The following is a 16,534-nucleotide window of genomic DNA, read 5'->3' as shown; positions in this document are numbered from 1 at the left end:
AACTGACAAACTATTTGTCAAGTTTTCAACTTGACACATGGAGGAGAAGGTTGAGCTGTCTTGTGGTTTTGCTGGATGACGTTTGTCCACTGCGTATCTGTTATCCAAAACAAACCCTCTCCCAGCCTGGCATTTCGGCAGCAACAAAAAACAGTGACTGATACTGTTTGGGTCAGCTTGAGGGTAGGTAGCCTGTGGGATAATTTCCTGAGACATTATGACACAAAAGTGTAGCAGAAAGCATGATTGAGTTATTGTCCAGTATAAAGATACTGCATGACTAACAGAGTTCATTCAGTTTAAACTGTAGGTTTCTTATCTATGACACAAATGTAGTAAGTTACAGGTATCTGACTTTCAAGGGAGTGTTCTCTTCCGTAGAAAACAAGTTATCAAACTGGTAGAAACATTATTCTCTTAAAAACAGCATAAATAGGAAGCGAGTTTATGCTTAAATAAGTCATTGGAGAAGACAGGCTTGATGGCTTTGCATCATCTATTATATAAATGGCATCTAATCCTGAATGAGCTCTGGGCACTAGTAATATTTTAAATATACTAATAAGCAATGACAATAAACCAAAAGAGGTTAGACGAACATTTAATATAACAGTAAACATTCTGTTAGAACTAGAATGTTACAGGAGACAGGAGATGCAGTAGATGACCGGCAGGTTTTATTGAGTAAGGATCTGATTCAGCACATACTCATTGGGAATAATTCACCAAGAGTATCCATACAGACAGGAAATTCATTTTTCTATTATATTTAGAAGGGCACAAGAGTCCACTGATACAAAGCATGCTGCTAGCCCACGTGGTGATTCAGACGGCACTTGACTTGAGAGGGAGGCTTTAAGAACTAAATAAATATTGAGGCTGAATGAGATGTTTATTGGTTGCCTGTGTTCTTGGTTCGTGGAAGAGTACAGAAGTGTAGCCATTTGTCCCCTATAAACACAGTCCAGCTAATTGCCTATGAAGGAGTACAGTTCATAGAAGGGAAGGAGGAAAACTAATCCCCACTACTGTCCTTTTTGCTGCTTTCAAGAGTGGAGATGTAGTTGAGTTTTCTCTATTTGCTTTACTGAAAAGAGAGTGTGATTCCTACTGCCTAACTGGGGCAAAACTAAGAGGTTTTTTCTCTCCTGCATCTCCAGGGCCCCGTAATGCCCTGATAAAGCCTAGACTCCAGCTGTTCTCTCTCACCATCAGTTCATTTAGTTTGTCTTATCAATACTGTGCAACTCTGATTCAAATTAGAATTATTATCAGGAATACACAGGATGTTTTTTAGCATTTTTTTCTTGGGGGGGTGGGGTGGGCAAGTGCGGGAAAGGTATATATTAACTTTTGAAATAACTGACCCCTGGTAGCTAAGTCTGCTAGCAAGGTAGTGATTTACTAAGTTTATTTAATGTAATGTGGAAATGAGCAACTATATGCAGGACCCTACTAACAGTGCCTTTTAAGAAATACAAATGCAGTGTGAGGATTCTTCTTGTTAGACAACAGAGAATCTGCATGGAAAAGAGCCAGTGTGAATGTTAAAGTTCTTGGAAAGCTTTCACTCAGCTTTCTTATTTTATCAGACACTGGGAATTCTGTTGGGGTTTATTTAGCAAGTCCAGCTGAAGCTTTTTCCAAATGTTGGTATTTATAATTTGTAATATAGTGTGAGCTTAGTCTGCACCACTAGATGTTGTTAAGTATCAGCCAGGGGACACAAGAGCTTAGGAAAACAATGATAAAATGATAAAACAATGATAAAACAATGATAAAACTCCTGATAAACACAATAATCATTATTTTTATTTTATTATGTGGTGATTTCTAAGTAGATGCTTTCATTTGAAAAAGAAGCATGGATTCTTAAATTCTTTCCCAAGATAAAGCTTACAAATACAAATACAAAGAATACAAATCTCTTCTCATTCTAAATATATTTCAATTGGTAATAAAAATTTCATGGTGGCAGAGGTCTTGGAGCTACTGTAATCTCAGATAAAACCATTGGTAATAAGCTTAAAAGTGGTCTGTATTTTCTAATGGGCTCATAGTGTATTTTTGTTTGCTTGTTTGTTTTGTTTTGGCTTGATTTGGCTTTATTTATTTATTTATTTTTGACAAAAACTTGAGCTTTTTTTTGTGTTCTGATTGTGTGCTCTAAGGAAGCAGGAAATCAGAATTATTAGTACATCTTTTTGACAGTGAAGTTTTCCATGCACAAGTGTAGTGATTTGTATTTCACGTTGTTTTCATTCTCATGCCAAAGGTAATCTAGAAGAGCTGAGCAGGTCAGAAAAACATTCATGAGGACAATGTAATATCCTTTGATCTCTACTGCTAGGATCAGACACTGTTTTAGAAAAGCAAACATGGCAGTGTGACATTTTGAATCACACACTTTTTGTCAAAATGGCTCTTATTTTCTCAACTGCTAATTTAATTTTGTTTTACCTACAAAATCTGTCCCTTTTGCCATTATGCTGAAACAACAGCTGTATAGTACTCAGATACAAACTGTAGGGGAAACTGATACTGAGGAACAAGAACCTAAGATGTTATATGATACAAGAAATAGAACTTGAAAACAGTCTGGAAAATAAACCCAGTACTGGACTCAGTACCCCAAAGTCCTAGAATGAGCCCAATTACAACTCTGGGGAAAAGAAAGAAAATTTTAAAGGTACAGACTTTTTCTCAAAGCGTCATTTGTTCATAAAAGGAAAACAATAAAAGTGTATGCCATGGGTATTTTACTGCAGTGCTACTTGAAAATGTCAGACAAGCTTTCCTCTTTATTTTGAGCAAGGTTTGTTGCTTTTCAAGAGGGCTTGCTTCTTTTGCCAGTGAGCAAGTGTTATTTTGGCAGGTTCTTATAGACAGTGCAGAACTGTAGGAACATTCTTGTCCTATTAGTAGGAAGACATGGTCCTTTACTAAAAGCACACATAGGGGAGAGGTTTGCTAGGAAGATATGTATGGTAGCAGAAGTTCATTAGGCCTTGTGGGATTTTTGATAAAAGCTAGAAACTTTCACACTGCAAACATTTTGATGCACTCTGTCATTAAAGCAGTACATTATTATAATATGATGTATATGTTTTCTTTTTTAGCTTCAATGAAAGGATGTTGTTTTTTTTTTTTTTTTTCTGACAATCTGCTGTATTACTCTGGCATTGCGAGACTGTACCTTGGAATGATTTTGCAAATAATGAACGCAGAAATGCTTACAGACTCCACCACAAATTATACCGATATGAGTGACTTAGTTCCAACACTTCATCCAAGAAGCAAACCAAATGTTTAACAGAAAATAAGTGAAAAAAAAAAAAAACCAAAAAACAAAAACAAAAAAAAAAAACAAAAACAAAAAAAACCAAAAACCAAAAAACAAAAAACCAAACACTAAAAGTAAAATCCCCATCTCCATACAGTGGAAATGAGAATCTGATAATGTGGCTCTCCTGTATATTTTTTAAGAGTCAAAGGTGTCTTATTTACTCTGAATTACTTACCTGATTTTGTAAGAATGTGTGTTATTCATGCTTTTGTCCCTGAAATGTGCAGTGTAGGGTATAAATCAATTGTTACATAGCATACATGAAATTTTCTAACATCATGAGGCAAAAAAAGTTGGCTAAAAAGCACTTGTTTGCCTTATGAAAAAATAGAAGCGATATTTCCTTTATGCCCTCATTTAATTTTTTATTTATTTATTTTTTAATTTCTGTGTGCTTCTCTGTATGTAGTTTTATTTTAATGATACTGAAGTAATCATGTGTATTGACAAGCTTTGCATTTATCATTTTGTTACTATTTTTCTTGGAGGTTACAGCATTTTCTGTTCAAGAAGACAGACTGACTTTCATAGCTAAAGGCAGAAGCTACTGACATTGCGTAGAGCAGTATACTGGGATAGCCATGCAGCTTATTGTACTCTGAATGACTAGTTCTCCTCCTCACGGCACAATCTGTTTGTGCGTAAGGCTACTAACCAGTACAAAGGATTTTTCTTTACTAGAATGGAAACTTAGAGACATTCCTGGCATGCAAGAAAGTGAGTGTTCAGAGTGGAAACATCAAAAAGGCTTCTGATTAATCTGCTGCAGCTGAGTTGTCTGCCCAGATGCCCATTCCAAAATCTCAAGAGTATTCTGTCTTACTTGTGATTGTGAGGGGGTACATTCAGATTTCTTGTTGCTGAACAAAAATATCTTTCATAATCTCATTTGGTCAACAACATGACTGTGTGTGAACACTCCACAAAGAAAGCCATTGAGTCACAGTAAGAATTTCTCAGTAATACCTAAATACAACTTCTTTTTTTTTTTTTTTTTTTTTTTTTTTTTTTCTTCCAGTTCTGAAATGGGTATCTATGAAAACAGATGCAGTTTCTTTGCTGAGTTTGTGTTAATATGGCTTCATATAATAGCAGGAAGCAACGTTGACTAAAACGTCAAAGACACTACAATATATAGGCCATCAGTTAAGTCTACTGACATCCTCATTTAAAGAAAAATTCTTACTTCGAACCACAGATTTTTTTTATTTTTTATTTTTTTTTTTTTTTTTCCTCTTTAAATCTGTAGTGATAAGATAGTGAAATCCTTGGCCCAGTAATTCTGTTGCTCCAGATTTCAATCTTACACTATGTAGAAGATCAGGAAGATGGTAAGCAAATTCAGGTAAGGTGCTGAGGAGTCTGAGTCTAATGAAAGATCTTCAGCTTGCCATTATTCAGAATAGTCTGGAGGTTTTCAGAGTTTCTGCAGCATCCTCAAAAGACAGCACACATGCTGAGCCCATCTGGAGCATGCCACTGCGTGGCTGCAACCATGTCTTGCCCCCTTGATGCTCTTGTTTTAAGGCAACACAGTAGTTGATGCCCTGGGCTGTGTCCTTGCTGAGTCAACTCTTTTCCAGCCTCTTTGCATCACTCAATCCCAAGTGATCCAACAACAAAGAAGAATCTGTACGTACGTTTTCCTGGTGCTGTGCTGAAATTACTTATAGTACTGAGAAGGTTATTATAATTGCACTTGAATTCGTAGAAAAATGCAGCATTGCTTTTTGTTCTCCAGGAATGTAAGTATGCTGTATATGGAAACCACGACAAAATATTTAATAAAGAGAACATCATTCTTAATATGTGTAATACGGTAATTTTCCCAGAAGTAGTTCCTGAAGAAGAGCATCAACAAAAGTACAGCTATTTCTGGTGTTGTGTTAGGAGCTGTGTTAAGTATCAGGTCTTCTACAAAAAGAGACAGTGGAACATCCTTTTTAAAAATGATGTTTGTACACCATCACATGCTTATGGCTGATCTTTTTGCTAGACTCTAGACTTCTATTTTTTTTACAGCTGTGCATGATATTGAAAGCTACATGTGGTGGGACTGTTTGAATTAATCTGTGAACTGTAAAGAGAACATTTGCTGCCACTTCCTTTTTTCTAAAAGCATACAAGAGGTAGCATGCAAATTTCTAAAGCAAGTGCTGTTAAACTGTATTTCTCCCCCTCTTATTAAGACCTAATTTATTACAATAAGAACTTTAAGAATGTCTGAAAATTGTCATTTACTAAAGTTAATGCTTGGTCAAATGCCTATGCCAAAAAAAACCAAACCTGCTAAGTGTATCAGTTCTGCCTGGAAGTGAGTTAAGGGTGCTTCCCTAGAGGTAACAGAGAGGTCAGAAACAATGTTGTGAGGCAGTCAAGAGTGCATGGGTGATGACTTTTTAATTATCTTTAGCGTAGTGGTGACGAGGTGTTATACTTGAAAAGCTGTTAACCTAGACAACATTTTCCACCATGGTATGAAATGACTGACAGCAGTGTGTGTATTAATTAGAGCTTCAGGACTGTTCAGGAAATCTTTCCTTATGGTTCTGCTGTTCAGAACTGCTGGGGCAGACAGAGATTCTTGTTTGATGAGGACTTCTGTCACTGTTTAGAGTTCCTTTCACACTTGTGAATATGGTAATCAGCTCAGGAGGCTTTGATAAAGTCTTTAGGTGACAGGACTGCCCTGCGGGCAATGCATTCTGGCCCAAAAGGGGAGCCAGATTCTGGATGTATTAGGAAGGTGGGCACTATGTAAAGACTCCTAAATGCAAAGTGCAGTTGTAAATATATGTTGTTGCTACTTCTTGTTGCTAACAAGAAGTTTTAAGCTTGAAAATAAATACCAAACTGTGCATTTTATTACTTTTACCTAACTGTGGAATCCTTCGAGTTCATTCTGTTGCTTTCATATTCCTTGTAAAAATCTCTTTGCTACAGTCTTAAGATGATACTTACTTGCAAAGAAAAACATGAGTATCCCATTATCTGATTGTTAAGGACTGCTGAAGGTCAGGCCGAAGTCTAGCAGCAAAATAGTTTTGCGCAGATTCGTTTTAACTCACTTCATTGTATATGTTATCCTCACTGTATAAGGTCATCAGATAACTATGCATCTGTTAACTCATCAAAAGTATTTAACACAACACACTTACAAACATACCGTAAACAATGTGATTCAATTTCCGGTATGGATCTCAATGAAGTCTGCACTGTGAAGTCAGTGCCTGTCAACTTCAAGAACAAGCTGCAGTTGCTGCCCTGTTAAAGTAATGTACAAAGCCTGTGAGCTGTGGTGTCTGCTGCAGTGCAGGCACTCATGCATTCCCTTTGATGGATAAACTTTCTGGGAAATACTGACTTTATGTGCCATGCGATTTTTTTTAGATCAGATATAGCAATTATAGTAAGCATGACACGTTTAAAATACAGTATCCACGATTCAGTGGGGATGGGGTTTGGTTCATATCAGCGTCCTGTTTGCTAAGGTAACAGACTAACCATGATGTGGGCAAGCACTGCAGCATTTCCCTTAAATGCTTCTGCCAGTTAATGTCAACCCAGACTTATCCTTCTGCCAAAAGGGAATGGACATTATTCAACATTCTGAGATGTTTTTGAACCAGCCCATAGTTATGCAAAGTTCAACAGCTTTGAAGGAACCCAGAGGTCTGGAGCATGAGCTGTGCAATGTAAAAGGAGACAAATCTTGTATCCTAGATGCTGAATAGTAATGCACTCATCTATTGGGAACTAATCCATGCTGGAATATTTGCTTGCCTGATTTGTTTTACTTTTTTTTTTTTTTTTTTTTTTTTTTAAGGGGGGGGGGGGGGGGGGGGGGCGGCAGGGGAAAGAAGTTAGTTTGGTGAGAAACAAGACATTATTTTTTAGGTGGGAATAACCAGCCCACTGGACAAACATTTCTCTGGCTTGCCTTGGAGGTATGTTTGCATGTAGCTGATCCAGCAGCATGACAGGTGTTTCAGAACTGGATGTTTCAGACATAGAACTCAGCAGTGTGCCTGTTCTGAAATGTGCTCAGCTCCCCGCTCAATGCAGAGGAGCATCTTTTGCAGCTACATCATAGGAAGCAAGCAGCTGTGCTGTGCTGTGCAGGTGTGTATGTGAGGTTGCATTATAGCTGGGAATTGTTGGTAGCTGCATACCTACAGATCTGCTTCTGAGGGAGGCGGTGTCTTCCCTCTTGTGCAACGTCTGTGAGTTTTAAGAAGTTGGTTGCAACGTGAAATACAGTTGTCGCTATTAGACTTCCTTACCGTTGTTGGGTTCATCTCCAAAACTTTCACCAGACTTAGAGCTGCTGTGCGGGAGCAAACACTCCTGCAGTATTTGGGCACCCTTCGGCATCTCGCTGCTGGGCAGACTGTCAACGCTGATTTTCACACTTCCTCACGCTCTCTCCAACTTGACCCATTAATCAGTCTTGCGACATCCCTGGCCTAGGTGACAAACATCACCGCTTATCACTGCCGGCGGCACGAACCGCCTGCGGGGGTTCATCCGCGCCGTGTTGCGGGGTGACCGAGGCCGGAAGCGGTGACTCAGCCAGCCCGCGCCTCTCCGCGCGCGGACCATCCTTGGGACGGGGGCCCGGCGCTCTGACCAGGAGGCGGCGCCGCGGGCGGCCGCGGGGCGAGGCGGGGCCGGGCCGGGCCCGGTTGGGCGGGCAGCCGGCGCGGGCGGCTGAAAGTTTGCGCTCGGTCCCCGCTGCCGCTCGCCGCGCTGGTGGCCGCGGGGCGGGGATCCGTGCCCTGCGCGGAGACGAACACGCCTGTCCGGGCTGGCAATATGAAGGAGCAGCACTCATGTGCGGGCACCGGGCAGCGCGGCGCGGTCGGCCGCGGCAAGATGGACACGTTGGAGCTCTCTGTTAGCCCCGTGAAACGCCTGAGGACTCAGTACGTCTTTCCCTGTCTCTTCGCAGAGGAAGCCTACCAAAAGCTGGCCAGCGAGACCCTGGAGGAGCTGGACTGGTGCCTGGACCAGCTGGAGACCCTGCAGACCAGGCACTCCGTCAGCGAAATGGCCTCCAACAAGGTAGGAGTCACCTGGGGGTTGGTGCCGGTGTCGCCGCCGTGCCCGCGGAGGGGCCGCTGTGCCGCGGGGGGCGCGGGGTCCGGCGCTGCCGTGAGCCCAGGCGTGCTGCGAGCGATGCGCTTGGCAGCGGGGAGCCACCCGTGCTCCCCGAGGCTTATCAAAACCCAAACCGGTGTTTTTGGCTGCCGTGGTGATCCTTTTGCTTGATTGTTGCGCACTCGTCCCACTGCGAACTGCAGCCCTGGTCTAGGACAGTGCGTAGGAATCGGCAACGTGACGAGTGATGGAGGCACGGAGCGCTTAGTTCCACCGATGGTACTAACCGGGTATCGTTTGTAAACAGAAGTGCTTGGGTTCCCTAACGCGAAGTTCTCTGGAGGAACACGTTCAGAGCTGATGGCCAGCCTGACTACCATCTGTGCCATTACATCTGTTACTTGCTGTGACAGATAGCAAGGTCAGGGATGTGCTTCTCAGACCATATCTTCACTGAAGCTCAGAGTACCCAGGAGGGAGCTGTGTGCTGCTGTGCGTGGAAACTCTCTTCTCCTGTTTTAGTTTTTCACTTCATTCATGCTTATGCTCTTCTTTGTGATTTTGGTTTACAAACAACATGTAGCTACGTAGCTGGTATTTATTTTTGAAGTCAGATTAGTAAGCCTGCTGCTTTGCTTCAGAATGTATTTTCACGTTTGTTAGCAGATATCCCAAGTATTTGGGGAACAACATGTAAAGTGAGAGAGAATTATGTCTTAATTGTATAGCAAATAAATGGGCTGTTTCTTGCTTCCTTAATGTGTGGAGCAGCTCATGATCTGTATTTAGGCAGCTATATTTTATAACCATTGTAGCTGCAGTGAGGTTTCTTTAAAGTCAGATAATTCTGAGTGTTTTTGACTCAGCTCAGGCTTCTTTTAAAATCTGCTGTCCCTTTTGATTGCCCTTACCCTCTCATTTCTTCTGAGACGGCTCAGCCTGTGGGTGAGATGCAGGCTGCTGGTGTTCTAGTGCAGGTTGTCCTGTGATAAAACCAGTTTGTTTTATTGTTGTGTCCTCTGTTTCTCTTGTCCTGAGACATGCTTAGTAGCAATTAAATATCCATTTTAAGAGTTGCCCTGTCCTGTTTTCAGATTTAATTGCCAGTTGAAAGATTTAATTATTCTGGATATGTCAGGTAAGTGCCATAAAGGTACAGAGTGAAGAGTCTTGGAACTATTTCAGCACTTCATGAATCCAGTGGTACAATTTACACCTATCCAAAGGGACTATGGCCACGGCTGGTCTTGGGGCCTGTTTTGATTTACTGACCTATTGGTGTTCTTTCTGTGTCTGTATCACCGCTGTTTCACCAAATCCTCGCCTATTCATTTGTTACCTCCTTAAGGCAGATGTGTGCTGTGTCTTATGAACAATGAGGGCAAGGTAGTTTTGGAATAAAATGAAAATTGATTACAAGTTAATTCTTGAGTTTTCATAGTTCTCTGATGAGCACATACAGCAATAGATGTAGCATCTTTGGTGGTGGTGGGTTTTTTTGGTTGTTATTTTTTCTAATTCTTTGATCTAGTTAGAAGTGTTATTTGCCACAGACTACAGGATAAACTCTTTGTGCATGCTTATTCAAATGGAAAGGAAAATGTGATTTACAAGAAATTTATTGTCCTGTTCCAGCAATGTGCAGGTTAGGGATTGACACACATTGAGCCTTGTTGTTGTAGTTAATCTGAGAGTCAGTAAAACTGATGCTGAGTTTTGTAGCAAAACTGGAACTTTGTATGGCAGTAATGTATTGCCTCAGACTGCTTGGCCTATCAAATATGGATTTACATGTCTAGACCACTTTCCTACATAGTATTTCACATTGCAGCATGTAGGTAGAGGCTGGTATTACTGTACTGGCAAGGAATTGCCACCTTCTGGTTTTGGAGGTTATATTCAATTCTTAAGGTAATTTTTTCCTTTTCCCCTTTTGCAGAAAATCTTTCTGCCCTGCATAAAAATCTCTTTGACATCTTCCAGTTGTTTTTCCTATCATGCTGATATACTAACACATGTTAACCATAATGTGATTTTTCTTTTCTAATAAGTGAGGCTATATAATAATGTAAGAAAACTCAGTGCTGGAGGACTTAAATTTTAGATCTTCTAAAGAATTGCTTCATTCTTGATTATTAAAATAAATCCAGCTTTTATGCATTAGCTCATATTTCAGCATAACTGCAAACTGCAACATCTCTGTAAGGCGTATGGGTAGGTGATATTATTCTAGTTCATGAAGAAATTGAAGATGAGTGAATAAAACTCAGTCAAGCAGGAATATCCAAGGTTACCCAGCTCTCTATACCAAGAGTAATTTCTTAAATTACTTAAATTCTTAAACAAATCTTCTCATATGATTATATGAGAAAATCAGGAAAAGGATTACTTTGTGTGGGTACGTAAGCATGGTTTCTCATGGTGTTTGCTTTTCCATTTATGTAGGTTTCTTTAAGAAATTGCTTTCTGTATTTATTTGTTTACTTATTTGGCATGTAATAGCATTTTCATCATTGTTAACTTGGCTTGTTTACATGAACAGGAGTGGTAGAGGAGCTGAGCTCTGTTCTAGGTAAGAACGTTTGACTAACATGCAGAGGCTACGATAGCACTGGGGAAAAAACCAACCAAGCAAACAGAGAAGAAACTCTTGACTAACATCCGTGAACTGTGTCTCTACCATGGTTCTGTTTTGTTGTTGTTGTTGTTTGTTTGTTTTTTCCCTGTGATATTTGTCTGAACAGAAATAATTTAATTTAAGGAAATTTCTTACTAATTGGGGTCACTAAACATAGGACCCCAAGGCATGATTAGATGTTTCTTTGTAACTGTTCTCATTTCCAGAGATGCTAACCTGCAACAGTTTCTGTTAAGAGTGAGTGATGTCTCTGAAACCAGTAGTTTTTTTAGTGCTGTTAGCTTGCTGATGGTGATTCCTAACTTAAGACACAAGCACCTTCATTATGGTTGTGCAAGCAGGTAATGTTTTTAAAATATTAAGGTTGCAAGGTGATGCTTACTTTATATTTCAATAGTTTGTTTTCTTCGTAATTAGTTTCCTTTCTCTGACAAGCAAGATAAAAGCAAAATTTCATAAGTGAAAATTTCTCCTATTTCATGGGAGAGGAACTGGGGAGGAATAAGGGAAGAACTGTCTTATTCCTGCATGTGCTTCTTCAGTACTGAGATGAAGTCTATGGTTTTGGGTTTGGACTTGCAGCTGCTACTGTGGCAGAGAACAAATAAATGTGACAGCCGATACAAAGGTGCAGCAACAGCTTTCTGTGGAACAGCACTAATTGTAAATCAGTCAAACATGAAGTAGTACTTAGAATGAAACTGATATGCAAAAACATGTTTTCACTTCTGTAATCTTGACTTTTGCAAGCGCCTCAAGCGTGTTGCTTTAGGGTGCCTGAAGTTAGACATGGAAAAGTTTCAGTCTGTGTAAAGTCTTCTGTTGGAATTTTAAGTTTGGTGCAGTTAACAGCTCTTTTTGCAGGATTTACTGATGACTGTGAACAAGAGTGTGGAAAAGGTCCATGAAGGTTAATACAAGGATTGTCTCAGAGGCTTCTTTCCCACTATGTAAGCATATGTAAAGGTCCTTTCTTGAGGAATCCTTTGTAGGTTTTAAAGCTGAGAAGAGTGAGGTTTCATTTAGCTTGACTATGATGACTATGAAAATATCTTTTAAAATATGAGCTGTTTTATGTTGTTCGGTGTGTGCACCAGTATGTGCAGTTTAAGGTCTGGTACTTGTCAGTTATGCTCAGACAGAAATTATAATGATTTTTAAAAATTAATTAAATTAATTTAATTAAAATAAAAACAACACACACCCCCCCCCAAAACAAACAAACAAACAAAAAACTAGTTTCCAGGATGTAAACATTTAGTGCAAATGAAAATTACTCATGAAGGAAACAGGCCACTTCAGATCTACAAAGTCCCAGTTTATTTTCTTTTTCACATTCCCTCCTGATGTCCCCTACCAAGTAGAACTGTTTTATAATCGCATCTTCCTGCTGCTAAAAAGAATTTTTCCTTTCTTCCTCTACAGTGTTAAAAGGCTCATGCAGGCAACAGGGAGCCAGCTAACATAATATCCAGAGGAAGAGGGAAGCTAAACTAATTACTTACTTGAAATAACAGGCTTTGTATAAATTCCCTAACATGGTTCAAACAGAAGTTTTGTTTTACCACTGATGGGTGTCCCAGTGGCAGGAAAGAGCTCCTGCTCCCTGCATCCCTGCTTTACCTTTGTTTTATTATTTATTCATAAGCTTGGATGGCATGGTGGTCAGTAAGTAACTTTACAGGGCTGAGTATAGAACAGATAAAAGTGGCTGATGTAGCCTGATTGTTTAACAGGCTAGTTGTCAGTGTTGTCTTAATTTTGAATTGTCAGCACCATTTTTGACAGCAGATTTGTCTCCCTTTTATAAGCCTATCTTCAGAAATTTCATTCATAGGAGCATTATTGTCTTGTGATTTTTCCAAATATGAAAGCTCAGCTGATGTAAAATTGTATCCTTTTCTGTCCTAGCCACAGATTAGAGTGACCTGTTTCCAATTAAGGGAAAGGATAATGTTGTCATATCCATTTAAAAGGATTTAAACACCAGTTGTCCTCTTATGTTTCAGCTATGGCTCGTGGAAAATGCATGCTGAAAATGAGTAGAAAAGACCTTTATTGTTATAATGACTAGATTTTTGCAAAGTAGTCAGAGCACTGCTTTGCTTTCCAGATATAAAGAGCAGGGATAACCAGGTGGAAAAACTTGATGGAGCTTATCCTGTGACAGTCCTGTTATATAATGTTTGGCAGTGCCATCACACTTGGCTTGTTGACGTGACTGTTTAATTGGCTTTTGACGTTCCCAGATCTTTGTAGGAAAATCCAAGGATTTGGTTAGCTCTTTAACATGCTGCTTCTGATGAAGATTACAATTAAGTAGGGGGCAGCTGTTTGTGTGTGAAAGCTTGTTTGAATGCAGCATCAGGAAATATGTTATTCAATGAGGATTTCCATTTGCACAGTGAGAAGGGATCCTGATAAAGGTGTGAGACAAGAAGATGGAGTTTGAATTGATACATATTTATGCACAGCTTTTCTTATACTTCATAGTGAGAAAAAAGGAAAAGAGAACTGTGGAGGTAAGGAAGGATTTCCTTCCCCGCTGCACTCCTCTCTTTTTATGGTCTGAAGCCAGAACTCATGAATTCAAAGATTTCTGGGCTGGGCTGGACTGTTGCTCCTTGTGCACAGCCGTACTTGCTGCCAAGTCAGACTGCTCATGCTTCTGGAGAACAGAAAACTTGCCCTCGGGTAACCGCAGTGACGTATGAGGTATATATTTATGTATATACACACATACACATATATGTGTGTGCATGTGTAATAAGGAGACAGCACTCTGTACTGTGCAAAGTTGTGCCACAGGGAGATAATGGCTGAAGCTTGCCCTCCGGCAGACGGCTTGCACCTCCTTATCACTTACCAGCATGTCCGTCGTCTCGGAAACAAGGGGAGAGTAGTGAAGTCAATTCAGTTGTGGTCAAATTTCATCTGTACCATTGTGTGATGCCTCCTTAGAATCTGTCAGGATGGTGTCAAATTAGGAGAAAGCAAATGAGGAAAGATCAGCTCATGAGGCCAGAAGTGGGTTTTTTGGGGATGTAGGTCACTTGGAGACACCTGTCTTTTTGGAGTTGTAGACCTCTTGCTGAGGACAGAAATGAGTGTGGTGGGCCAGGCTGAACATCTGGGTTTAGAGCAGCCCTTTCCCTTTGTGCAGGATTTGCACATGCTCACGACACTGTGGTGTGACAAGCTGGCAGTTGTGATTTGGAAACCTTGGAGCCTAGATTGGACCCATAATGGTAAATAAAATGTAGTGGCATTTCAAGACATTAAAACAAGTCAGAAATCCATAATCTCACAGGCTCAGTCTTTAAATTTTAGAAAAAAATGTAATTGATTTTTCATATTCCCAGTTACATAAGATGAACAATGCGCATTTGAGACTTTCTGTGATATAATACTTTCAAGTTTTTTAGCTCTTTCTAGGATTATTGTATAGCTTTTCATTCACTAATAACTTGATAATTTTTTTCCATAAATATAAGCAAATGGCCCAAACTATCTAAAACAGGCTGTTTGTGTGTAGCCCCTTTAATAATAGGAAATGCCAGAGTATGAGAGATTCTTTCCTTGTGGTGTAATGGCACAGAATTATGTAGACAAAATCACATGAATAACTGGGACTACATCTGAGGAAAAAAAAAAACTTTAATTTCAACCACAATAGCAAAGAATTTGGAAACAAGTATTTTCCAGCCATTTAATTATCTAAAGTTAAATCATAAACATTAATGTATCTTTTTATTGCATTTACGTAAAATACTATATGTGGCCATTCACTTTTTATTTTATTTTTTTAAATTTTGTGTTTTCAGTCATAGGCAGCTTCTGCTGTTGTCTGGAGTTATGGTACAATGAATGTGGTGCACACTGAAATGTCAATCCAGCCGCTGCCTCATAAAGAAACTGCCCTAAGAAACCATTCTGTTGTCTCAGTTACGTTAGCAAGGGGCTTGGTTTGCTTCATCTGCCAAAACTTTCCACATTTAGGAGACTTACCATAAAATAAAGCATGTTACAGATGGATATGATCTTCAGTATGCTGAGCATTCCTACAACAGAAGTTGATCTGAGCTCTAGGTGCGTGCAGTCAGCCTCCTGCATAGCTGAAAAACCAAACACAAGCAAGCAAAAACATCATGGAAAACAGTGCTAGTCATCCTGCCTTGAGCAGTGCAGCAGTCAGCAGCTGCCTGTTGAACTGGACATCTCTGAGCTGCCCAGTTACTCTAGCTGCTCAGCTGCCTATGTCTGGCTGGTGGCAGAGCCCAGATGTGATGGCACACCTAACTCTCCAACCCTAACACTGCTGCACAAGTATTGCCTGTTGCTGGCTTTGTTTTGCAGGTGCTGACGCAGAGCTACGCAGTCAGTAGTATTTGCTGTAAATCACAAAGCAGAGCAGTGAGACAAACTGTTGGGCAGTGTCTGTTTACAAGATTATCTACAAATAAAACTTAAACAGCCAGCTTCTTCTATTAATTAAGCTGTAAGCCACTAACAACATGATCTGCTAATGAAACTGAGTTGACCGAACACTTCTGTCAGATTCCTCAACAAGAAGGTATTTAACTAAAATTTGCACTTGTAATTACTTAGGGAAAGGCTATTGGCTTACTGGTGCACTCTTGTTATTGGCTTCAGTTGGGGAGGGAAATCAAAAGAAAAGCAGACCTACCAGTTAAATTTGTTTTGTTTTGCATCTTATTATATTAGATAGCTAAGAAGTACCAAACTTACCATTAATATACAAGTGTAGATTCGCATAGCAGTAGCCTATCTCTCACAGTTAAGAAAGTTTTCAGTTTGTATAGAAAGTGTGGAAGAAGCTTATGGATGTACTCAAAGCAGCCCAGAATATATGATACTGAGTGATTAAGATGTGCTTGTAGTTGCCAAAGTCAGTGACTGAAAATATATTTCAGAGCTGCTTGCTCCCACTTTTACATGCTCATATATGCTGTCCAGATAGAGCGTCCATATGGCACAGCTCAGCAGCAGGACTTCACTGAACACAGATCCACATGGAAGTTTGTTTTCCATCTAGAAAGATCACTTGTTCATTCGTGGGCTTTCAGAACATCAGAACACAATCCACACTCATCAACACTAGATGCTGGCAAAATGGTAATGAGGCAGCAATTATTTTAATGTGTACTACTCTAGTCTGGTTTGTAAGCTCCTTTATCCTTCTCGAGCACTAATTTAATAGGTGTGAATGGTAGTTTTTGCCTGCTAGCATTCATGAACACTGTATATTAACCAGAAACATTACCTTCTTTCATTCCCGCAGCATTCTTATAAAGATATCAAAACAAAAACAGAGTTCACTTGCTCTGGAATAGATAGATTACAGGAAATGCATAGTGAGCTGCAACTTTGTAGCCACTCTTATGTATCAGTAATATTCCTTCAATCCATTAGGCCAAGTCTGATTTTTG

At 39.9% G+C, this 16,534-nt stretch overlaps 1 protein-coding gene across 1 annotated transcript in view; it reads left to right on the top strand.

Moving 5' to 3' along the window:
- PDE4D (phosphodiesterase 4D) overlaps positions 1-16,534 on the top strand; it is a 406,463-nt gene that overhangs the window by 348,693 nt on the left and 41,236 nt on the right. Inside the window, exon 6 of the mRNA XM_072359590.1 lies at positions 8,298-8,410. Coding sequence (XP_072215691.1) covers positions 8,298-8,410 — 113 coding nt within the window. The remainder of the gene's footprint in view (positions 1-8,297; positions 8,411-16,534) is intronic.

The sequence above is a fragment of the Excalfactoria chinensis genome, chromosome Z, assembly GCF_039878825.1.
Source record: "Excalfactoria chinensis isolate bCotChi1 chromosome Z, bCotChi1.hap2, whole genome shotgun sequence".
Classification (NCBI taxonomy): domain Eukaryota; kingdom Metazoa; phylum Chordata; class Aves; order Galliformes; family Phasianidae; genus Excalfactoria; species Excalfactoria chinensis.
Note: the sequence above shows the minus strand (reverse complement) of the source record. Positions and strands in the feature narration are given on the sequence as shown.